Genomic DNA, 26,155 nt, shown 5'->3' with positions numbered 1-26,155 from the left:
GAAAAGGATTTGCAAATCATTGTATTCCGTTTATATTTACATCTAACACAATTTCCCAACTCATATGGAAACGGGTTTTGTAATTGTTCATATTTTATCATTTCTTAATGGAAATCATATTGCGGTGCTGTGAAACCTGATCTACAGTCATGAAATAGAAATAGATCTTTTAAATCCCTTTTCTGTTCGAAGTTTTATGACAACAAATTAAGATGTTTCTGCAGCTGTGTGTGTGTGTGTGTGTGTGTGTGTGTGTGTGTGTGTGTGTGTGTGGTGGCAGGCTGATGAGATAATAAAGAGGGGAGGCATACAAGTTGGTTCGTGTTTTCGTTTTGCTCATCACCCTCCCTCTCGGGGTCAGATAGCAGACGTAACACACTTTTACTCACACACACTTATGCACGCTCTCCCTCTCCCTTACTATTTGTTCTGTCTCTGTCTGTCCATAACATAAATTTTCTCTTCTACTATCGTGAGAGAAAACCCACACAGCGTCTTTGTTTTCTCCCCGAAGGCTGCTTGGGCGAAGACAGCATGGGCTACTGGGACCTGTAAGGATGGAGAAGAGAGTGTGTGTGATCCAGACGGATTTCCACCAATACCGACCCACCATCGGACCTCTGGCACATGTAAGAACCTTCCTTTTTCTCTTCTGTCCCTCCCAACAAGCTGAATAAGAGTTTGTCCTGTTTTTGTTGCTGCTGCGTTGTGTGCATGTTGCACTACTGCCATTATACAGTAGTGCACCTCCATGCCGTAGGCCTAAAACCCAAGGGGGGCGTGTCCTTGTTCAATAGGGGGCGTCAGAGAGCAAAGTCAATTCAGTTTGCTTTGGAGTTTTTTTGGTTCACCAATGTAAAGTGAAAGAGTTGATGTCTCTATGTGCTTTTGTCTCTCTCACATTCATTGTTTAAAAATGCCAACACTGCAAATGCAATCCCATTACACCCAGATACTTAAATATTGCAATAAGAAACTGGTAATGGAAATATTTCAAAAATACCTGGCAAATATCGCTAAAACATTTTTGCCCTCTCATGAGGTCGTTTTTGAGATGTTTTGATATTGACGTTTTTCGCAAAAGCATGATGGAAACACTTTTTTCCCATTTAGAGGTCACTTAAACACCGAACTGGCGGGTCGGCGATGCAGGACAACCAAGTAGTCTCACTTCCAATCGGTTGGTTGGGGGGAATGAGGCGCCTCAGCCGCACCTGCCTGTCTCGCAGGTCCCTTCCCAGCAACCAACCCACAGGCTCGGAGAGACCCCCATGCCCGAACTGTATTGTCAAGAGGGGTCTAAGGATCTAAGGACGTTTCCTTTAAGTGATCACCCGGTGCCTTTGTCTTCTATCAACGACACCATGGTGTCGATAGATTCCTCAAAGTGAAGTCTCGCGGGCTGCGATTTTACGACAATTACGCCTCAAAATACAAAACACCCATTTAGAAACACCTACAAGACACAAATGTACTTTGTCGAGATTTTACAAATATCACTTTTCATGTCGTTCTCACCATTTCCGAGCCCTATATGGCTGTTAAAGTACAGTATATCTTGTTTGAATACCTCCTCAGTCTTCTTCAGTCCAGGTGAGACGCATGATTTATGATCTAGAATACACTTCCAGCAAGCGAGGAAGCAGCAGACTACTTAATGGCCGAACTATAAATAGTTTATATTTAGAGCTTGTAATAAAAATATCACTAATACTAAGTCACGAAAAGTAAATGGAGTATTGTTGGCGCTTTTTGAAGGGTTGTTTATTGGATAGAGGACCTCTCTTTGGCTGCGCTGTAAGCAGACTTTTATTTACCTTTATTTACATGTTAGACTACATAAAAAAAAAAAATCCATCCGTCGTCATGAATCCTTTTGTTTTTTGTGTTTAGAAATAGAGAAAAGCTTTTTTTGTGTCTGTTAATTACACCTTTACAAGTCCGTTTTGATGCATTCAGGTTGATACTGTAAATCATTTGTAGCAGTTAAAAGAGGAACCGTTACCGCAATGAATAGTTCTACAATGATGCACTTCCGCTGATGGGTAACTGGCTTTCTGCTTTGGCAGAAATATGATTACTAGGATTTTGTTCTGACCATGTAAAAAATCAAGAGATCCATTAGGGGAAAACACTAACCCCTCCACCACAATCTGGTAAAGACAAACCTTTAACTAAACAAGATAGCTCCCTACATGCCAAAAACTGCAAGTTATAATACCTCTTTATGCCTGTAGGGATCATAAATCATTGTGACTTATGGATTACAACCAAGTTGGCTCCCTACACGCTATAAACTACAAGTTGTAATACCTTTTACAGCCTGTAGGAATCATATATCATTATGACTTACGTAGAGCTTAAAAGAAAACTACAACATTAAAATGGCGGCCAGATATGACGTCTACTTCCTGTTTCCGGTTTAGGCCATGCCCACTTCCTGGGGTCATCAATCAATACCCCGCTGGCCTCCCTTTTTTAGAGGTACGTGGAAGCCATGCCCACTTCCTGGGGGGGGGGGGGGGTAATAACCCCCCTCCCCCCAATTCCGGTCATAAAAAAATCCCCCGCATCCCCCACTGGCCCCCCCATTTTTGGAGGTACAATATCTTTTTCTTGTGTTTTTTCATGCATCACACCTTAAATCGGAATACTTTATTTCAACATGCGCAGCACATACCGTGAGCGGAAGTAGAAGAAGAAGAAGAAGAAGAAGCAAATACGACTCAGTGCTTTTCTGCTTATCGGACGTTGTCACGTTATTTATCAATTTGGCCTTCTGTTTCTACTTTGTTTTACCTCTCTTTACCTCTCTCTTTTTGAAACGGAACTGATCTGTGCCCTCCATGTCCTGGTTGCTGTAGTTTCTATAGTCGCAGACTTGACGTTGCCAGGGCGCGTCTTCATGTTTCAACATTGTGTATATGTGTGTTGGACGACAACTGGATCCCTTCTCTTGTTGTTACATTGACACATGAAACTCAAGAACAAACTTTAGTTTTTTCTAGTATCGGCTTTAGAGCAACAAACTCAACAGTATAATGCTACTTCTGTACATGTTGAATGGGGGGAGACAGCAGCAAGACAATTGCTTCATTTTGAGGCTATTAAATTTAGTCACCCCTCCACTACAAAGTGTAGCTGCTGTCAAAGACATGCACAGGAAGCAACATTTTCACCCACTATGGATAACTTCAAACAAAACTTTGGAAGGAGTGTTTACATGCGCTCCAATATGAATGATTATCATACTTGCCAACCTTGAGACCTCCGATTTCGGGAGGTGCGGGGTCGTGTTCGGGGGTTGGGCGGTGGCGTGGTTGGGGCGGGGGGCGTGTTTGGAGGCGTGGTTAAGAGGGGAGGAGTATATTTACAGCTACAATTCACCAACTCGAGTATTTCATATATATTTCATATATATACATATAAATAAATAAATATATATATATATATATATATCTATATATATATATATATATGTATGAAATACTTGAGTTTCAGTGAATGCTAGCTATATACATTAATTTTATTATATATATAAATAAAATAAATAGTTGAATTTCAGATGGCACCTATCAAATACACAGTAATAAATACACAGTTGTTCTACTAACTGTACTGTGCTTGCTGGTTACTAAAAAAACAACAATAACACTTACCTTTCACTATTTGAGTAACCTTTGTTCTGCCATTTGCATACTGGCGAGCGATCTCCGAATCCGGGAACATATCCTTCACGGATTTGTTGTAGACATCCGCAAACGAGAACGGGATGTTGCTTCCAGCTATCAGCATAGCCATCTTTGTCTCAGCATAAGTTACACCATCGGGTCTCCATTTTGCGAGGTGGCCCATAATACTGGGTTGTGAACGATGCTGCGCTGTGGACGCTTTGTGCTTCGCTGACCGTTCATGATTGAGTATATCCGTTCAGCCACTGTGTTCAATGGAGAAGTCTGTTCTACAAAATTTACAGGCAACATACTCCTTCCCCTTCGAACTCTCCTGGATAAACTGAAATTCTTGTTTCCATTCGTTTTGGAACTTGCAAGCGTATTTCTTCATTTTGCTCGTCGACAGCCTCGCTATGGCTGTAACTTCCTCGTTCTTTCTGCTTCGTCTCCTTGTGAGTGCAGTTTTTTATTAAAATCCGTAGATGTTGTAACGTGATTGGGCAGGCAAGCTGTTCATATAGTGGAAAAGCGGATGTGAAAATAGGCTGTCCCCACTCAGGTCCGCATTGAGCTGGAGGGGGCGTGGCCTCCAGTTCCAGCTGGAGATCAGGAGATTTTCGGGAGAAAATTTCTTCCGGGAGGTTTTCGGGAGAGGCGCTGAATTTCGGAAGTCAAGTATGATGATTATCAGCATAAGCCACCCTACTCGATCGAAATTAAATGTTGATCCGAACGTGTGTCATCAGGTCAGAGTATTTCGAATGGCGTGTTTACATGAAGCATTTTTATTCCGGTTAGGCTTTTATTCTTATTAATTGTGTCCATGTGCACATTGCTAAAGTTGCGCTGCCTGCTGTTATTAACTGTAAATGTGAAATTAATGTTTCTCAAGCATCACATGACGAGTTTGCACGCTTCTTTCTAAGTGTTCTCCCCAGCTGGTGACACCGTGTTTAGTCTGAAATATGCTTCCTAAAAAAGCCGATGTGCTCAATTTTCTGCAAAAATAATGGTTAATTTTCATAGTTGATGGTTGAAAAATTGCAATATAAACAGTTCTACTTGACTAGTATTTGTCTTTGACTGATGTACTGTATTTGTACTTACTTTCGAGCGCTCAGCATATATACTGGTACTGTATATACATGAAAAAAAAAACTTTGAAAAATGTTAAGTATTACTTAACATTTTTGTGTAATTGTCATTTCTCACAGAATAATTTTTGTTTATTACTACAGTAGAATATTTATTTTTTTGTGGCACCCCATCTAGGTTGTGGGTCTTTTGTATATTCATGTTTTTTCTCAACCAAAAAAAGCTAATGCTAATGTTATTTCATCTTATTTGCTATCCTTTATTCCAAACGATAAATGATAAGAGAATTGATAAAGAACCGAACCTTAATCAACGCCCCATCCTGCCCAAAAGTATCAGCATGTATCTTTTGAAAATTTCCATTGTTAAATATATATTCTTGAAGGTTTACATCATCGCTATTTTTTCAAAGCCATGGTCGAAAATAAACTTCATATACAGTTCAATATATAGGTTATCTGGTCACAACAATAGGTACGCCTGCCCTATCTTGTTTCATTGCAAAGATGCATAAAAATAGCCAGTATTTATGTCACTCCATGTTGCACATCATTCATATTGAATGTATGCTAATACTTGTTCCTACCTTTTTCTGTGTGTCCTCAAACCAAGTTGTAATGGCCCTGTCTTTTCCATCTAAGTTTAGCAGCTAATCCATTTTGTACTTATCTGGTCAGAATTGACAAAACAGTCTTGTGTAAAATGTTGTGGAGAAAACAATTCTACAGTACTTATTTTAATAGACATCAGAGTAGGAAGGATGGCACGTAAAGAGGAAGAATAACGCTGCAGGCTCCAGGCATAGGAATGAGAGCAGGGGCTGGCAGAGAGCAATGGTACATTCGTCAATTTGTGACGTCACAAATAGCCCAGTGTTAAAAAAAGACTGCAAAAGTCAGCGTTCTGAGGCATCCTAAGCTGCATGCAAGCTTACAGCCAAATGCATGATCTTTTTGATTTGACGTTTTGGCATTTTTTAGCCCGGGCATTCAACATTATACCAACATTTATAAGTCAGAGAAGACTAAAATCATCATAGGTCCTCTTTAAAGACAAATTGCAGATAACGCCATGTTTTGTGTTATTATGCCAATTTTCCAAACAGTCTCCTAGCTATGTCAGGTATTTCAATCGGTCCTACCAGAGCAATAAGCAATGCTCAGAAGTCAATAAACTGCTTTAATGATGTCAGTCTTCTCTTCTTTAAAATTACTTAACGATGTGATTTATTATTGTACCTGACCTGCGGCCAGTCAACAGCATGACTGTTAGTGAAATGTGACGTGTCTCAGTGATCAAAGTCAGCCCCTGCGTTCCTTCTGACCCAGGCCCGGAGGGTTCAGCCAGGGGCCAGGCTTCAGCCTGCAGTCCCCTATACCTGAGGCCGGTTAATCATCACACAGTATGAACATTGTGCTAACATAAACACGAATAAAAAAATACATTGGCTCGTCCTGTTTTATTTTAGAACAAGTATAGTATATCTTCGAAGACTCCCTTTCTACATAATCAGTTTTCTTCACCAAAATGTGTGATGTGTTACACCATTGTCTGGTTTTTGAATGTAAAATATTTCATTGAGTGATGTGGGTGAACGTGAACCATGTGAGTGTGAAGAGGAACGTCAATACCAAACAGCTGTTCAAGTGAGACGGGAATGATTAATTTTGGAAGCATCTGCAGGGAAAATATATATTTTAAAACTGTTTTTACAGATCTAAAGCAGCTTGGAGAGAACGTAGAGTGTGTGGAAATTTCCATTTATGAAAGGGCTATTTTCCAGACATAATTTTTTAATTTGAATAACGATTCAAAACTTTAAAGTTTAAGCCAATGTGATAATGCAAAAACTGAATTGGATCCCTTTTCCATTTCTTTGATATTGTGCATTTTACTACATGCCGTTAATACACTTATTCTGACACCATGGCAATTACTGGTCCACACTGCACACTTGATGAAGATGATGCTATATTTCCCCATCTAATTTCTGTCTGACAGAATGTAAAGTTGTTGAGAAAGAAATCACTGTCAGGATTCAGCTATCCATCTATCCATCCATTTTCTACCGCTTGTCCTTTTCGGGGTCGCGGGGTGTGCTGGAGCCGATCTCAGCTGCATTCGGACGGAAGGCGGGTTACACCTTGGACAAGTCGCCACCTCATCGCAGAGGGTTCAGCTAATGAAAGTACAGATACCACAAGCAGCTCCACGTTTTCCTTCTAAATCTATTCATTTAATATTGCGCTTGAAAACCTGTCAGTTTTTGCAGGCAAACAAAGTATTAACTTTGCTTTTGAAAGTTAAAAATAATCGCAGAATTTTTATTTATTTATTTTTTATCTTTTATTTTTTTTATTTACTTCATTGATGTGCATTTTTGATCAATAGACAGTGAAACTTTAGCAACAAAACACATATTTACACACCTATACTTGAGAAGGAACAGGATGAAGAAAATTTTGTATTTCCTGCCTCCTTCAACATAATAATTTGTTAATGGATAGCCCAAATTCACAAGCATACAAACCAAACAAATACATCCAGATATAATGAAAACAGACAAAAAGACACACACAAAAAAACAAGTGCAAAACTTCATGAAGTACAAACCGAACAAAAAAAAATATACACCTCACGGGATGATACAAAACAAATACAAAACCGAACAAAAAATAAGTAAAATAATACATATAAAGCAAAATATAAACACCTACGGGTGTCCAAACGATCTTATTGTTCTATCTTTATATAGTTTTTCAATTGAAATATATTTCTACAATCTTTAATCTCATTGTAAAGAGAATTCCATAGTTTAACCCCCACCACTGATATACACATTTGTTTTAAAGGCCTACTGAAATGAGATTTTCTTATTTAGTTAAGATAATACATATGTGTCATACTTGATCATTTCGCGATATTGCCATATTTTTGCTGAAAGGACTTAGTAGAGAACATCAACGATAAAGTTCGCAACTTTTGGTCGCTAATAAAAAAGCCTTGCTTGTACCGGAAGTAGCAGACGATGTGCGCGTGACGTCACGGGTTGTGGAGCTCCTCACATCCTCACATTGTTTACAATCATGGCCACCAGCAGCGAGAGCGATTCGGACCGAGAAAGCGACGATTTCCTCATTTGAGCGAGGATGAAAGATTTGTGAATGAGGAAAGTGACAGTGAAGGATTAGAAAAAAAAAAAGACGAGGGCAGTGGAAGCGATTCAGATGTTATTAGACACATTTACTAGTGTAGCTTAGTGTCCTGGGTTCGCCTATACAGTGTACTTATATAATAAAATAATAAACGGGAGACATTAGAGCAAGTCCGGTAGCCACTGCTTCTTTAATGTGAACTCCTTTACACCTCTCTCTCCACAACCACACACCCTACGTCACAGCCCGGCCCACAGCAACTCTGAAAGGACAAAACTCCTCCTCCTCACACTCTCTGTTAACTTGGGATACCCTGAACTGTTAGTTACACTAGGATAATTCTGGAAAATCCCTTATTAGTTTATTGTGTTACTAGTGTTTTAGTGAGATTATATGGTGGTACCTGAAAGTCGGAGGAGTGTAACCACAGTTGTGGTGACCGCCAGTGTCTCCGTGGGAAGCCACGTTTCTCGACAAGGCAAGGCAGCCGGGCTGAGATTTTATGTTTGTCCCCTCCTCCACGGTGTAAGCATTTGAAATGTATTAAAGAAAATGTATTATCTTAACTAACATTATCATTAAATTGTTCCTCGGTATAGTAGTCACAAGTAACATTGATCGAGTTGAACAGATGGTTTTCTGGGTCATCATATTAAAAGTCACATCATTTATAGCTCTTGAAAGCCATATAATTCTCAGTTGTCTAACCTTCTCGCCGTGAGCCGTTCCCGTCTCCAGCCAAGGACGAGCCATGTCAGTCATGAGCCTAAAAGTTCTCATCTACATTGATCCAAGTCGCGGAGCTCTCGAATCGTGACAACTTTGGCTTCTTCAGATGTTCCATTTAGTCGAATCATGATTTTGCAGTCCTGTGTCCATGTTTCTTGTATCTTGTTTTCTTTTCTGAGGATGCGTACTTGTCTTGCAATGTCGACGTTCTTCTTTGTAAGATGTTCATTGATGTAAACCCCAGTTCCCTTCAGCTTCCTTCTCTACCGCAGTAACTCTGTTTTATGTTTTCGACTCACAAACCGGATCACAATGACTGGGTTGGTTCTGCTGTCCTTCCTGGGGAAAGTATGACACGCTGAAATGCTGCCACTTTGAAGAGTCATGTTCTTACTTGTGAAAAGTGAATTACTTGCCATTCAAGTGTCTCAAGTTCGTCTGCCGGGGCTTCCACCTCCTTGTCAGTGTTCCCGCCGCGAGCCCCGGCCACTCTTGCATATTTTTGATGTTTGGTTTCCAGTCCCCTTACAATCAAATCGTCCATTCTGGTGTTCTGTTCAAATCTGTCAATTCTTGCTTCTAGGTCGACAATTTTCTTGTCTTTCTCCATGATGATGTTTGTCAGATTTTTGATTTTGGTCAACAACTCTATGAGTGTGTCTTGCTGTTTGGTCACCGTCTTTACATCCGCCGACAAGGAGTTAAGAGATTTTCTGATATCCTCCATGTCTTCTTCGAGTTTCTTGTGTTTCGCACTCATTTTCTTGATTTACTTGGTTTTCTTCTTAGTTTCAGTTCGGTTTCTTTACTTTTACTCTGTTTTTCTCAGAGTAGCTTGTTAAAACCCACAAACTAAATTGCCGAGACGCGTGCATCTGCCGAGACACTTCACGGCACTTCCGCCTTTCCACGATCCATCCACCCTCAACCTCAACAAGGCTGACATTCGCTCTGCCATTCTTGAGTGGAGAAGAAACAAAAGATGCTGTACATGAGGCGTGAATGTAAAATTGAGACTAGCTTTTTGCTAGTTTGTAGACTCGGGAGTTAAGCTCAATTCGAATACCCCTCCTCCGCCCTTGTTTTTAGCCTCCCTCCTTGTTTTTTCACGTTCACATCAATCAAGAGGTGTTCCAATTACCCGCCACATAGGGGGGATGGGCGAAATACTTGAGTTCGAAGACCTACCCGCCTTATCTCGAGTGCAAAGAGAAAGACAGCAGACCAGAAACCCAGAGAAGTTTACAAATGTCAGTAATAAGCATAATTAATATTTTTTATAAAAATGACAGTTGTGGTTTTAGTCAGACTTCAAACCTTTGCTACTGCACTTAAATATTGGCTTCAAACACAAACACACAATGAAACACATTTGATTATACCACAAGCTGATGTGCCAGCACTTGCATATTTCGCCAAAAACGTTGTCTTCTAAACGGTCTTCTTCTTAATAAAGTCAAGCAAAAGAAAATAACCAAAACACCAGCAAAGCCGAGCATTGCGTGTGATGGCATTTTGAAAGTAAACAAATATTTGTTGCACCTGCCTTACGTCACTGCTGGCAAACGGCGAGGGTTGATAATGTAGCGAGACTTGATCGACGTCTGTATGCGTAGGGGCGTATTTGCAATACTTCGCCGTGGCACTAGATGCTAGAACCAAGTAGGAGAAGGGAGGCGTAGGCGGGAGAGGTGCAAATGTAGGGCGAAAATGCCTTGTGTATGAGCGGTTCAGAGTTGCAATAACTCGTATACTGTTTTACAAATACTGTATTTAATGTTTCGTAGGTTCTTATTACATTGTAATGGAACTATTTTGTTTATCTGAGTAGAGGACATAATCAAATGTGGCGTTATTTTAGAGCACGTAAATAAATATGAGCCATACCCACCTACTTTCTGCCGCACAAGTCTATAAGCCACAGGTTTACACATTGGAATATCAACTGTTTACACAGGTGTTTGTGTTAATTCACAAATTTAACAAAAAACAATACTTGTAACTTGTGATGTACGATACCACTGATTTTCTTTCCGCTTCGATACTGAGTAAAATTCAGGCCTTTATCAGCGATACCGATACTTAGTGAAAATATACCTAACATGTCTGATCAAATTAAAATAGTGATGAAACAAATGATGACGTTATTACAAAAAGGGACTGCAATGAAACTTCCACAACTGTTGCGTTCGGGTCGCAGTGGAGCGATGGTTGGGTTTTCAGCGTGCAGAACGACAGGCAGCAGGGTGCAGGTAAGATGATTGTGATTAGTTTTTTACAAGGTAAAAATACAAAAACTTAGATGCTAGCGTAGCATTGCATGAGCTTAAAGCGTAGCATAAAGCCAAAACACCAACAGTCGTGCGAAGCAAACAGCAACAACGTTTTAAGCTTGGCATAAAAAGAAAACCGCAACTGTTGCATTTAGCGAACAATAATTACATTCTATTTACGCTCTTAATTTCTTTCAAAATGTAGTGTTTTTCTCTTAAATGAATCGCCTCATCTCTTGATCACAAGCTCTTTAGCCCCCATCTCCTTCCGTCTACGCTTTTTCGCTTTTTGAGTTCCTCATACACTTGCTCACAGGGGATGCCTTTAATGTCCAAATATCAAGCTGCACTTTTAGCAACAATTGCTGTGTTTTCATACCTATAAAATGTGCAATTAATGACTTATGCCATGAAAAGTTTTCCTTCTTAACAAATACATTGTTATGTACAATTAATTTTCCTTCTTATCGATTAGAGTCCTCTTGGATGTTTCCTTACACCAATACAGTGGTTCTCAACCTTTTTTCAGTGATGTACCCCCTGTCAACATTTTTTTAATTCAAGTACCCGCTAATCAGAGCAAAGCATTTTTGGTTGAAAAAAAAGAGATAAAGAAGTAAAATACAACACTATGACATCAGTTTCTGATTTATTAAATTGTATAACAGTGCAAAATATTGCTCATTTGTAGTGGTCTTTCTTGAACTGTTTGGAAAAAAAGATATAAAAATAACTACAAACTTGTTGAAAAATAAACAAGTGATTCAATTATAAATAAAGATTTCTACACATAGAAGTAATCATCAAATTATAGTGCCCTCTTTGGGGATTGTAATAGAGATCCATCTGGATTCATGAACTTAATTCTAAACATTTCTTCACAAAAAAATAAATCTTTAACAATAATATTTATGCAACATGTCCACAAAAAATGCCCTGCGATGAGTTGGCGACTTGTCCAGGGTGTACCCTGCCTTCCGCCCGATTGTAGCTGAGATAGGCACCAGCGCCCCCCGCGACCCCAAAGGGGAATAAGCGGTAGAAAATGGATGGATGGATGGGTCCACAAAAAATCTAGCTGTCAACACTGAATATTGCATTGTTTTGTTTAGTTTTTTTCACATTTTATAAACTTACATTCATATTTTGTTGAAGTATTATTCAATAAATACATTTATAAAGGGTTTTTGAATTGTTGCTATTTTTAGAATATTTTAAAAAAATCTCACGTACCCCTTGGCTTACCTTCAAGTACCCCCAGGGGTACGCGTACCCCCATTTGAGAACCACTGCACTAATACACTGCTGTATTTCAGCTGCCCTTTTTTCTTGCCTTACAATATCCATGGCCAACACCGTTCTCCACCACAATTTACACATGTGCCATAGTCATGGCCTCCTCCACACCGTCCACATTTTTGTTCTTCTTTACAAGTATGCTCCTACATGTCTATACTCCTGGCACTTATAACAGTGCAGCAATATAGCATAATATTTAATGTACCCTAGATACACAAATTTAGGAAGAATTTAGGAAGAATTTCATTCTGAACTTCACCAACACTGAAAGACTATCCACCCTTTCTCCCCCTCTCCATGTATTTAATCTTTTCAAGCTAACTGCTTGGCCTCCTTTAATAATCTCTTCAATACTTTCCAAATCTTCCGTAACTGGTATGTCTTAAATCACATGTTGGGTTACTCTCCAGATATCTACTTTTTTTTTCTCAGAGAGACCTCTTTCTTAAAAATGTTTTTTAGACTCCCTTTCTACAAAATCCGTTTTGTTCACCAAAAGTTGTGATGTGTTACACCATTGTCTGGTTTTAGAATGTAAAATATTTCTTTGAGTGACGTAGGTGAACATGAACCATGCAAGTGTGAGGAGGAAAATCAATACCAAATAACTGTTTAAATTAGATAATCGAATTAGTGAATTCTACTTTTTTTTTCTAAGAGCGACTTCTTTCTTGAAAATGTTTGTCAGTTTTAGCGCCCTCTCTCTGTCAGTTTTAGCACCCTCTCTCTTAGAGTAGATTAGTTGGATCTGGTATAGCGACTGGTGCCAAAACCCCAAATATTTATACAAGGATGGTTCCGCCCTATCGTAACAAGAAAAACAACTGTAGAGATGCAAACGGGCAATCCTACTGTCAATGCCAACGACATCCCTTGAGGTCTTGTGGGGTTGAACAGTCACTGTTGATTGATCACTATCACCACAAAATAGTAGTAACATTAGCTATCCATTCAGTTGTAAAAATATGGCACACAAGAGCTTTTATGACCAGAACGTTTTTAACCCCCGTTGTTTGTTGGAGGCTAAATTGCAAAATATTTTAAGAATTGTTGAAAGGACAGTGTTGTATGTGTGAGTAGGTAGTGTCGCAGATCACCTACTCTGTTCAGAGATGGTTTTTCAACTTGGACGCAGATGGCTTTACAGCTGCGAGAAAAAAGCTGTTTCGCAACCGTTTTGTGCTGGTTCAAAGGTGCCTGTACCTGGGTATAAACAGTCCGTTTCCAGGTTGAGTGGGATCCTTTTATCCTGAACCCGTGAAAAATAGTCTAAGTCCAAATCCGCCAGATAGTGACCTGCGCTGTTTTCACCACTCAGATTATGTCCTTTTTATCCTGTGCAGTGCAGATGCCGATGTCTGTGACTGTCAGACCTGTGATGCCTGAGTTAGAGTATGGTTGTTATTGCTTGTGTACTAACAGGCAGGGAGGGTCCTTGTCATTACAACCGCACATTCACACACAGGAGGAGAGTATTAGGGAGACAGGGGAACTGAGGATTGCCAGGGAGCACAGTGACAAACTTTTATTTATGGTCCATGACCTGCACAACACTCAGTTTGAGAAGGAAAAGATTGAAGTGGCCTCTAAATACCAAACTTTGAGTCTGCTTAGGTTCTCTTATGTGCATTAGGTTCTCTCTCCTGATAAATGTGTTTCTCTTTTCTTTTGCTAACTTGACAGGTTAGAAATCTAGGAGTGATAAAGATTTGAGCACGGACATTATACTAACACTGGATTAATGACATTTAGTGGACAATGATACCCTACCAGCGAGGGAGAGAGATCCATTCGTAATGAGGCAGTCATTGTGCTTAAGAGTCAGGTTCTTTCTTTTAGGTTTATTATTACTCTGTTGACCCCATAGTTACAAGACTGGTAGAGTCTTGATGAATTTGTTCTCTGAAAAAAATGTTTGGGTGACATATTTTCCATGCTCAAAGTTGTGTCTGTCAGTATAAACCCCCAAAAGACCTTGTACTACAGATCTTGTACTAAATTGTACTAAAGCACTAGCACAAATCAAAGGGGAAATTGACATACACTGTTTTATTTTGAAGAGCTTGGTACCTAAGGATCAAAAATCCATGGCAAACCACATGCTGACAAATTTCCAAGTCATAGCAGTATTTTAGCCTATGCTAACTAACTCGTTTCAAACAGACAAACCAACATGGTGAATTTCAAAAGAGTGGGCAAGGCTTGATGGTTCACTTCTGTTACAAATGCCGACGGGCAACAAACATGTACAGTATATAGTAACAAAGTACCTTTCTTCATTGTGGCTGAACTATATCAAATATAAGCCTCTCTCAACCTTCCTGGTAAGGCTGATTCTAAAACTCTGGAGAAGCCACTTTGTCAGATACTGAAAATCTCAGATTTAGATAAAGCTATGCTGTTTTTGTCCATGGTTGTGAATCAATGAACCATTTACGAACTATTGGCAATTTCCAGGGCCTTTCATCATGTACCTCAAGGAATCCTGTGGAGGACAATCATCACTCAATTCCCCCCCTGTTTGACCGATGTTGGTAAATGGTCCAAATTGCATCGACTGATTTCCAGTAGCGTTTGGACTCAGACCTGGTGGCCATTTGTCACCATTTCTGTTGATAACTTTTATGAACGACATTTCTAGGCACATCCAAGTTGTTTAGATGATCTTGCGTGCTGGATACAGTTTAAGTTCTCTGATTTTGACAGATGATGTGGTCCTGCTGGCGTCATCGGTTCGTAACCTTTAACACACACTGGATTGGATTGCAGCTGTATGTTAAGCAACTTGGATTTTTGGAACTTGGAACAGCACCTCCAAGTCCATTTCCATGGTCTTTCCTGAAAAAGGGTTGAGTGCTGTCTTTCAGTTGCTTTGAGATTGTGCCCCAAGTAGAGAAGTACCGCAGGTTCCTGTTTAAGAGTGAGACAAGGATAGATTGCGAGGATTGGTCGGCTGAATGGTGGTTCATCTGCAGTGACACAGACTCTTCATGCGTCTGTCTTAGTAAAGAGTATATCCAAAAGGCTCTACCTTAAAGATAGGGTGATGGGTAAGTCACAGTAGTCACTACTGATTCACATTAAGAGGAGCCAGATGAGATGCCTCCCTGACGCCGCCTTGGGGAGATGTTCAATGCATTAATAACAGGCAGGAGGGCTTGGGGGAGACAAATTGACTTTAGGCATTCTCACTGTATTCTTATTTTTTTCAGAGCTTTTATTCCATTTTGATTAAGCAGTTCGAGTAACAACCTACATTTGATGTTCCCAATGCACAAGAATGACTTGTCATGGCTTTGGACATGAGACTTCTATAAGGTCCCACTTTCTGTGGCTCCTCAGTAACTGGATGGCATTACATTTCCTCAAGCTATCAAACGGGCCAAAGGTAAAAAAACAGTCAGGGTGTTAACCGTGCGTTAATAAAATTATTGCTGTTAAAGGACCGAATGCCAAGAGTGTGCACAGCAGTAATCAGAACAAAGGGTGGCTATTTTGAAGAAACTAGCATATAAAACTGGACATGTCAGATAATGGCTTTTTTTACCGATATCCGATATTCCGATATTGTCCAACTCTTAATTACTGATATCAATGTATACAGTCGTGGAATTAACACATCATTATGCCTCATTTTTTTTGATGCCCGCTGGATGCATTAAACAATGTAACAAGGTTTTCCAAAATAAGTCAACTCAAGTCATGGAAAAAAATGCCAACATGGCACTGCCATATTTATTATTGACGTCACAAAGTGCATTATTTTTTTTTAACATGCCTCAAAACAGCAGCTTGGAATTTGGGACATGCTCTCCCTGAGAGAGCATAAGGAGGTTGAGGTGGGCTTGGTTAACGGGCGGTGTATATTGTAGCGTCCCGGATGAGTTTGTGCTGCAAGGGGTTCTGTGTATTTTTTCTGTTGTGTGTATGTTTTGTTATGGTGTGGATGTTCTCCCGAAATGTGTTTGTCATTCTTGTTTCTTGTGGGTTCACAGTGTGGCGCAAATTTTTAACAGTCTTAAAGTTGTTTATACAGCCACCCTCAGTGTGACCTGTATTGCTGTTAATCAAGTATGCCTTGCATTCACTTGTGTGTGTGAAAAGCCGTAGATATTATATGACTATGCCTTCATGCAAAGGCAGTGCCTTTAAGGTTTATTGGCGCTCTGTACCTCTCCCTGCATCTGTGTACACGGCGGCATTTTAAAAAGTCATACATTTTACTTTTTGAAACCGATACCGATAATTTTGAAACTGATACCGATAATTTCCGATATTACATTTCAAAGCATTTATCGGCCGATAATGTCGGCAGTCCGATATTATCGGACATCTCAATATAAAACACGTTTTCAGTTAGTTCACCTTTTTTGGTTAAGTAAGTATGAATGTGTTCATTCATAGTTTCAGTTAATGTGTGTGTGTGTGTGTGTGTGTGTGTGTGTGTGTGTGTGTGTGTGTGTGTGTGTGCGTGTGTGCGTGTGTGCGCGCGTGCGTATATATATATATATATATATATATATATATATTGTCACATTTGGAACGCATATTGGATGCGCGTGTTGTCACCCCCAGATGCACGAGGACCAGACAGGCAGGATAGCAGGTAAGAAGTGATTTAATATACAAAAATAAAAGAACACTGGTGCAAAACAGGCAAAATAAATGGCGTGCCGAACGCACGGTAAGCTAAGCTAAAACTTAGCATAGAGTCCAAAGTCCAAACATTGAAGTGCCGAGCGCACAAGAAGCTAAGGCGTAACTTAGCACAGAATTTACAAAGCAGAGAAAATTATACGTGACTGCTGCGTGTAGCAAACCATGAGCCAAGAACAAAAAGAGGAAGTATGCAGGCTTAAGTACTAAAGTAAAAATCCCAAACAGGTGCGCGCCAGGAGCCAGTGCAGGTGGAACTAATGACGTCGCCATGGTGATGAACACAAAACAAGGAAATGCACACAACTCAGTCCAAACATAATAAGAAAATACAAAAAAAAACATATATACAGCAAAACCCCCCTCCCACAAACGAGACAGTCCAAAGGTGAAGGTAGGGAGGCGTGAGGACCTGGTGGAGGGTCGCCAAGTCCTATGTCCCCGAACCCACCGAGGACACGACAGGTGGCGGCGGCGGGTGGAACGCCGCTGCAACATAAGTCTTGACGGGCGGACCCGTAGAGGCCACATCCATGGCTGACGAGGACATGGGCGTGTCCTGCGAGGAGGACGCCTGGCTGGGGTACGGCCACAACCGTGGCCGGCGTGGAGGTGGATGCGCCCGACAAGGACGCCGCCCACGGTACGGCCACACCCGTGGCCGACGTGGAGGAGGATGTGTAGGAGCGGGCTCGGCAGCAGCAGACGAAAATGCGGGGGCAGCAGCCGAAGCAGGCGCCGAAGCAGGTGCGGATGTCGGCAGAGGAGCAGATGCTGATGCCGGCCGAGGAGCAGGTGCTGATGCCAGCAGAGGATCAGGTGCTGATGCCGGCCGGGGAGCAGATGCTGATGCCGGCAAAGGAGTAGGTGCTGATGCCGGCAGAGGAGCAGGCACTGATGCAGGCAGAGGAGCAGGCACTGATGCAGGCAGAGGAGCAGGCACTGATGCAGGCAGAGGTGCAGGCACTGGTACCAGCCGCGGAGCAGGTGCTGGTATCAGCCGCGAAGCAGGTGCTGGTATCAGCCGCGGAGCAGGAACTGGTATCAGCCGCGGAGCAGGAACTGGTATCAGCCGCGGAGCAGGTACTGGTACCAGTCGAGGAGCAGGCACTGGGACCCGCCGATGGGCAGGCACTGGGACCCGCCAAGGAGAACTAGGATCAAGACTATGACATGGACTACGACTATGATTAAAGCTGGGACTATCAGTTATGCTAGGGCTTAGGCAAAGACTTGGGCAAGGACCAGGACTCACAGTCATACTAGGGCTTGGGCAAGAACTTGAGCAAGGACTAGGACTAACAGTCATAGTAGGACTTGGGCAAGGACTAGGACTAACAGTCAGACTGGGGCTCGGGCAAGAACTTGGACTAGGACTAGGACTCTGACTATGAGGAGAACTAGGACTCTGACTATGAGGAGAACTAGGACTGAGACTACGACATGGACTACGACTACGACTAGTACTAGAACTCGGACTACATATCAGTCTACGAGTTGGACTAGAACTTGGACTACGATGACTACGAGGACTAAGACTACGATGCAGACTGTGACTACAACAAGGACTTGGACAGGGACTAGAACAAGGACTAAGACAAGAACGGTAAGCTAAGCTAACACTTAGTCCAAACATTGACGTGCCGAGCGCACAAGAAGTTAAGGCGTAACTTACTTCCGTAAAATCATCAAAAGGTTCAGAGAATCTGAGAAATCACTGTACGTAAGCGATGATATTACGGACCGTTGATCCCTCAGGCGGTACTGCATCAAAAACTGACATCAGTGTGTAAAGGATATCACCACATGGGCTCAGGAACACTTTATATTTTACGGACCGTAGATGGTAAAATCCCTAAATTCCTTGCAATAGCTCGTTGAGAAATGTTGTTCTAAAACTGCTTGACAATTTTCTTACAAATTGGTGACCCTCTCCCCATCCTTTTTTGTCAATTACTTAGCATTTCATGGAAGCTGCTTTTATACACAATCATGGCACCCACCTGTTCCCAATTAGCCTGCACACCTGTGGGATGTTCCAAATAAGTGTTTGATGAGAATTTCTCAACTTTATCAATTTTTACTGCCACTTTTCCCAACTTCTTTGTCACGTGTTGCTGCCATCAAATTCTAAAGTTAATGATTATTTGAAAAAAAAATGTTTCTCAGTTTGAACATCAAATATGTTGTCTTTGTAGCATATTCAACTGAATATGGGTTGAAAATGATTTGCAAATCATTGTATTCTGTTAATATTTACATCTAACACATTTTCCCAACTCATATGGAAACGGGGTTTGTACGATCTTTGGTCATGTACAGCCGGCTACAACTCCAACAACGTTAACCCAATGAAGTCCACTTTTACTTTTAAACATTATCCGATCCGAAATGTGCTGTCAACATACCGTTAACATTAAATAATACTGATGTAACTATTGAATGACACATGAATGACATTAATGGGAAACTCTGTCGGTATTATACTGCAGTTGTGTCTGTCAAGTGCTGTCTCGCCCTAAACACAGAACACGCGCTGTGCATAAAACTTCACTATACGTGTGAAAAAGCGCATGTGAAATTATTGAATGACAAGGCGCTTAGTATGGAATTTTACCCCAAACAAATTCCTTGTAATGTTCTGTCACTTATTAGAATATGGAGACACATTTTCCCCGCTGCCTACCCTTAGCTCTCATGGCGCTCCTTATTGGTACTTGAAATACCAAACAGAAGGTTCCAATCCTTGTCAAAGTTGTTGTGATGTAAAGTTTTTAAACTTATATTTTAAAAGTTAAAGTTAAAGTACCACTGATAGTTACACACCCACTAAATTGTGGTGAAATTATCCTTTGCATTTGACCCATCCCCTTGTTCCACCTCATGGGAGGTGAGGGGAGCAGTGAGCAGCAGCGCTGGCCACGCTCGGGGATCATCACTACAAAAATGTTTTAGTATGCTATACGTCAGCATGGTAATTAAAGTGGTTTGTCCAATGTGTTGCTCAAGGTGATATATTTTATATGGAGCTGGGATGCATGATTTTAACCTTTCAAAGCTCCCCTTCGACCACCATTTTTTTACCTATGTGTTTGTCAAATCTTGGTTACGGCCCTAGGTGCCTCAAATATCTACATGTGAAGGCCATAGAATGTTTATAATGTTTTTCTTTAGTGGTAAGACATATCAAATATACGCCAGCAGACAAATCTGTACCTCCTCTTACCGGCAAGTTATGACTCACATTGTCTATGGAGTCGAGACTGCTGTCAATAAAATGCTGTCTTTTTTATGGAGGCACTTTGAATTGTCATGTCTTGTCACGCTTAGAGTCAAAGCAACGACATCAAGTAGAAAACCACCCTCAAACCAAATGGAATGAATGAAACAATAAAAGAGCATGGAATTTTGTGGTTTTATCACATAATCTATTTAGTTTAACACTAAGAGTAGATGGTTTGATATGAGAAAAGCAGGGCTTCTTGCAAATTGAATTACCGTAGCTTTTTGTCTTAAGACCATGACAACATCTTACTTGTGACTGAATATTATGTATGCTTTGTTTGGGAAGACATGACGACGGATGCATTTTTTAATGCAGTCTAAATATTAAAGGCCTACTGAAACCCACTACTACCCACCACGCAGTCTGATAGTTTATATATCTATGATGAAATATTAACATTGCAACACATGCCGATACGGCCTTTTTAGTTTACTAAATTACAATTTTAGATTTCCCGGGAGTATCGTCTTGAAAAGGTTGTGTAATGATGACGTGTACGCAAGACGTCACAGGTTTTTAGGAAGTATGAGCGCTGCGCACACACACAGCTAAAAGTCGTCTGCTTTAACCGCATAATTACACAGTATTTTGGAGATCTGTGTTGCTGAATCCTTTGCAATTTGTTCAATTAATATTGGAAAGGCAAAGTAGAAAGATGGAGTTGGTAAGCTTTAGCCTTTATCCACACAAACACACAGTGATTCCTTGTTTAAAATTCTTGGAAGTGAAACTTTACTATGGATTAGAGCACCGTCAAGTGAACATGAATCACTACGGAATGTCAACCAGCAGGTTTCGGTGAGAAAATTGTGGTACAAAGTCGCTTCTTACCGGAGATCAGCTGAGCTTGTGCCGTCCATAACTGCCGTCGACTCCCCTGAGACATTGGCGTCAAGACACCCGTTGAGACACACCTCCGACTTTCAGGTACTGTTAAACTCACTAAAACACTAGCAACACAATAGAAAGATAAGGTATTTCCCAGAATTATCCTAGTAAATGTGTCCAAAAATATCTGAATCCGTCCCAATGCATTCGCGTTTTTTTTTTTTTTTCTAGCCCATCGCTATCAATATCCTCAAACACAAATCTTTCATCCTCGCTCAAATTAATGGGTAAATTGCTTTTTTTTCTGTCCGAATAGCACTTTTTGTTGGAGGCTCCCATTAAAATCAATGTGAATATGTGAGGAGCCCCCACACTTGTGATGTCATCGTCTGCGACTTACGATAAAGGCAGGGCTTTTTTGTCTACACCAAAAGTTGCAAACTTTACCGTGGATGTTCTCTACTAAATCCTTTCAGCAAAAATATGGCAATATCGCAAAGATTTTGAACCATTCTTCATCTAAATAAGAATATATGGACATCCCAGCAGTCGGCACCCTAATGACAGCGGACACTGTACGGTAAGTGATGTTTTGTTATGTTTGTTGGCTCTCATGAAGTCTGCAGTGAGTAATGATCAGTGATGTAGTTGAAAAAAAGAGAACGTTGTGATGCATTTTTTAAAGTAATGCACAGTGTATGCTTAAAATGAGCAAAATACGTACCTATTAAATGTTAAATTATTAATTAACTCGTTACTACATTACATATATACATACATCATGTATATAAAACCTTAATGGAGGTGTTTAGATGTTTTTTAAGGGCTCTATAGGCAGAATAGATCGGCTCCCACTAGTTCCATTGTAAGCAGACTTATGATTGCATTTATTTAATATTTAGAATGCATTGAAAAAAAAAATACATCCTTCGTCTTGTCTTTCATAATGATTGTGAACGTGAGGCAAAATTCCCTCCAAAAATTCAGTTCCCATTTAAAGTTTATTTGAAAGCACCTTTATTTAGACTGAAAATATATGTTTTACACAAAAGTAGCATGATCTACTGGTCAGGAATGATGTAATTAGTAATTTTTTGCTCCACAAGTCAATCTGTATTAATATCTTTCAAACCCTTTGTATGTTTTTTTATACTACTACTGTCTCTGGCAAAGCAGGTATGTATGTGTGGGAGAAACAGACTTACAATACCTGCTTTCATCGTAACTTCTTTATTAGTGGGACAACTGGAGGGGGGCTGGAAACTTTCATTTGTTCATGAATGTTCGCCTCGAATAAATAATTAATAAATTGGAAACACAGCATCAACTTAATCTTTTTAGTTCACGTGTGACTTAAGTGCGTTAGACCACATTAAAAGTAAATGAATAATTCCTTGAAGCAGATACAATTATTGAGTATTTTGTGATACAGTAGAATTAGCTTTAACTTAAAGTCATGTAGATATCTGGATGACTCACCTGCTGATGCCATCCTAGCATCAAAAATTAAATGCGTTCTCTCCACTTTCTCCCAGGTGTACACATAGCAAGCATCTTATTGACTCTCCATCCATTTACGCTGGTAAAAAGCTGTGATTGAATACATTCCAAACTTGTCCAACCCATCTACAGGATAAAATAAAATATGATTGGATTTAGTTTTTGTGAAAAAATGTTTTTTTAATTCTTTGAGTATCGTTGTAGTCAACGTGCATTTGTTTCGATTTGTTATCGTATTTCTGTCAGGAATACGGAATGTACGACTTCTTCTACAGGGGCATTCAATTGATCACAACTGGACTGTGAGGTTTGTCTTCCAAGACAAACCAGCCTGAGATTACAATGATCTGGATGAATGAGAACATTCATAGACAACTTCTTTTACTCTACCGTACGAGAATTTGAGCTGTAGAGTGTTGACAAGAGCGACCTGCATCTCAAGAGTTCTGCCACAGTGCACTTCTACGTTGGAAATGAGATAGAATTTAATGTTGAATACCAACAAACAACACCCCTCTTTTTTATACAACTTCAGTCAATGTTTCGTCGGATCCGCCCTTTGCCAAAACACACTGGTGCTCATTGTTACTGCCAAAAGGAATGCTGTAGCGTAGTGGGAGGCCATGTGGGTCTGTTGTAATCTAGACTGTGAAGAGGTTGGACATTTTTCCCCCTGGGTTCTTGTTTTGGTCTGTGTGTGGTTCTATGGTTAAGACAGCGCAGCAAATACATACATTTAGACTTTTGTCTTTATTTGGCAACTTTCCGGTATGATTTTTTTAGATCAAAGCTTTGAAGTGAAACCACAGAGGTCGCCTAGCTTGGAATGAGGGATGCTACCGGCGTTTGATTACTTAATTGTCACAAACTAAAGGCTGAAGACACCAAAAAAGCTGACTGATTTGGTGTGGCAATGGTGCAGAGATCAGTGAGAGCGTACCATCTGCTAGGAGAGTACACACTCGATCAACATCAATAAATGATTATCGTTCCTCTGCCAGAATCCACCTGGAACTATGAGAACAGCTGTACACCTTGTAGAAGAGAGAAAAAGAGGTAATTAGACCTTTTGGTTGAAGATACCTCCTCATACTAAGCAAAGGAGTGCATCCACAAGGGGAAGCTATTTCCAAAAGGATGTCTTTAAGGTGCCCTCAACCTTGGCACTTCCTCTTTGCTGATGTCGAAGAGAGCAATAGAAGCCAAGCTGACCCTGGAACAGGACCAGACTCAGATGAACTGGAATGGGATGGCTTTAGCACCACAATGGAGAACAGAATAGTAAGTGTAGGTAAATCGTACTGAGGCTTTTTGCAAATATTCTGTTAAATGTAATTTGGGATTATAATGCTAACACAGTTCCTTCCAAAGTACTGGGAAACCTACACTATTAGTTTGGATGTTGGAACAATGCAGATAGAATAAGTCAAAGTGCCACCATCGTAAAACCTTTAATTGTAGGTAAGTCATATTTTATTATAGTAAAACCAATAATACAGTTTCAACTGTAATGATTAATTACAAATGTAATATGATTTAAAAACAATTGGTGTTATAAAGAAAAATACTTTTGTAACAGTTAAATTGGCAAATAATAATATTGTTGTATGTTAGCCTTATTTTTTTTTCCATGATCTGCCTCACCTACCTACCTACATCACTTCACTTTTTTACAATATACGGCACTTTGACTTGCCTTTGAAATTCTAAAACTTTTCTACAATAATAGTAACTTAACCATACGTGCAACTGTTGTTACCTTTACAGTAATTACTTTTGTGATTACTGACTTTTAGAACACATGTTTTTGTTATGTTACCAAAGGTCCAATGTCATTTTACAACAATCTTGTCGACATAACATACAGACAAACAATGGTTTAACGTTTGCCACAAGGTCGATAAGAAAACAAAGCAAAATTCTATATAATTTTTTTTTTTACTTATTGGGTTTTTTTTTTTTTATGTTAAGCAAGCCACAGTTTTAAAACACTTTAGCCATTTACCATTTACCAACAGGTATCACATGTGGCGGAAAGTAGCTACCTAAACCTAGCAATGCTCTGCTGGGTTTCTGCCCCTGTATTATTTTCCAAAAATATACGTTTTTTTTGGGGGCGGGGGGTTTTTTTGTTGTCCTGTCCAGCATTTCAGGTAAATCATATAGTTGATGTAGATGCCCATATCAGCTGTTCAGATTTACTTGACTAAAGAGAAGTGTTGGATAATTCTCTTGTTGCCTTATTTGAATTTGACTTTATTAAATGTGTTTATATTATCATTTGGTGCAGCCGGGCCGGAACAGGAGGGGATAGAAAGAGAAAAAAAGGAGAGAGGGGGAAATTGTTGGGATAAGAGGGGGACTAGACAGCGAGACAAAAAGAACAACAGCAAACACAACATTAACAACAAAAACAACAAAAACAATAGAACAACACCAGCACATACAATATGTACAAATATGATCGTAAAAGTGATAGCAAATAAGCAGTTAGTGAAATAAATAATATTATAGAAATGACAATGAGCATTTTTACACCAAAACTGGAGCAATACAAATACCAATAGAAAAAGCGCTATTGATCATGAACAAAACCAATAGTTTACCTCACATGCTCAATAAGAAAACAAAACAAAATTCATATACATTTGTTTTTTTTAACTTATTAGGGTTTTTTTTTTTAGTTAGTTAAGCAAGCCACAATTTAAAAACACTTTAGCCATTTACCATTTACCAACAGGTAACACATGTGGCGGAAAGTAGCTACCCAAACCTAGCAGTGCTCTGCTGGGTTTTGTAGACACCCAGTAGCCCCTGTATTATTTTCCAAAAATAGAAGTTTTTTTTTTGTTTTTGTTTGTTTTTTGTTGTCCAGTCCAGCTTTTCAGTCAAATCATATAATTGATGTAGATGCCCATATCGGCTGTTCAGATTTACTTTACAGAAGAGAAGTGTAGGATAATTCTCTTGTTGCCTTATTTGATTTTGACTTTATTAAATGTATTTATATTATCATTTGGTACAGCCGGGCAGGAGGGGATAGAAAGAGAAAAAAAGGAAGACAGGGGGGGAAATTGTGGGGTTAAGAGGGGGATTAGACAGAGAGACAAAAACAACAACAGCAAACACAACATTAACAACAATAACAACAAAAACAATAGAACAACACCAGCACATACGATATGTACAAATATGATCGTAAAAGTGATAGCAAATAAGCAGTTAGTGAAATAAATAATAATATAGAAATGACAATTAGCATTTTTACACCAAAACTGGAGCAATAAAAAAACCAATAGAAAAAGCGCTATTGATCATGAACAAAACCAATACCGCACATGGTCGGTAAGAAAATGAAACAAAATTCATATAAATTTTATTTTTTACTTATTAGGGGTTTTTTTTTTTAGTTAGTTGAGCAAGCCACAATTTAAAAACACTTTAGCCATTTACCATTTACCAACAAGTAACACATGTGGCGGAAAGTAGCTACCTAAACCTAGCAGTGCTCTGCCGGGTTTCGTAGACACCCAGTAGCCCCTGTATTATTTTCCAAAAATAGAAGTTGGTCAGTGTCCATGTAGGAAAGCCATCAGAGCGCAGAAACAAGTACTTTTATGGGAACAAAAACTGCACATGGAAAATAGGTCCCTCAACCCT

The 26,155-nt window shown here is 39.9% G+C and overlaps 1 protein-coding gene across 3 annotated transcripts in view; it reads left to right on the top strand.

Moving 5' to 3' along the window:
- The first annotated feature begins 389 nt into the window (after positions 1 to 389).
- Positions 390 to 26,155, top strand: part of LOC133557864 (myosin-16) — a 138,882-nt gene continuing 113,116 nt past the window's right edge. Inside the window, exons 1-2 of one of the 3 annotated variants that reach the window (XM_061908736.1) lie at positions 21,008 to 21,094; positions 21,472 to 21,575. Coding sequence is in view for 2 of the 3 variants with exons in the window: in XM_061908733.1 (XP_061764717.1) it covers positions 23,633 to 23,776 (144 nt within the window). In the remaining variant the exon portion in view is untranslated. Of the gene's footprint in view, positions 630 to 21,007; positions 21,095 to 21,471; positions 21,576 to 23,221; positions 23,777 to 26,155 lie in introns of those variants that run through there. The other 2 variants (XM_061908734.1, XM_061908733.1) reach the window with 2 other exon arrangements.

The sequence above is a fragment of the Nerophis ophidion genome, linkage group LG08, assembly GCF_033978795.1.
Source record: "Nerophis ophidion isolate RoL-2023_Sa linkage group LG08, RoL_Noph_v1.0, whole genome shotgun sequence".
NCBI lineage: Eukaryota > Metazoa > Chordata > Actinopteri > Syngnathiformes > Syngnathidae > Nerophis > Nerophis ophidion.
This window is presented reverse-complemented; position numbering and strand designations above follow the sequence as displayed.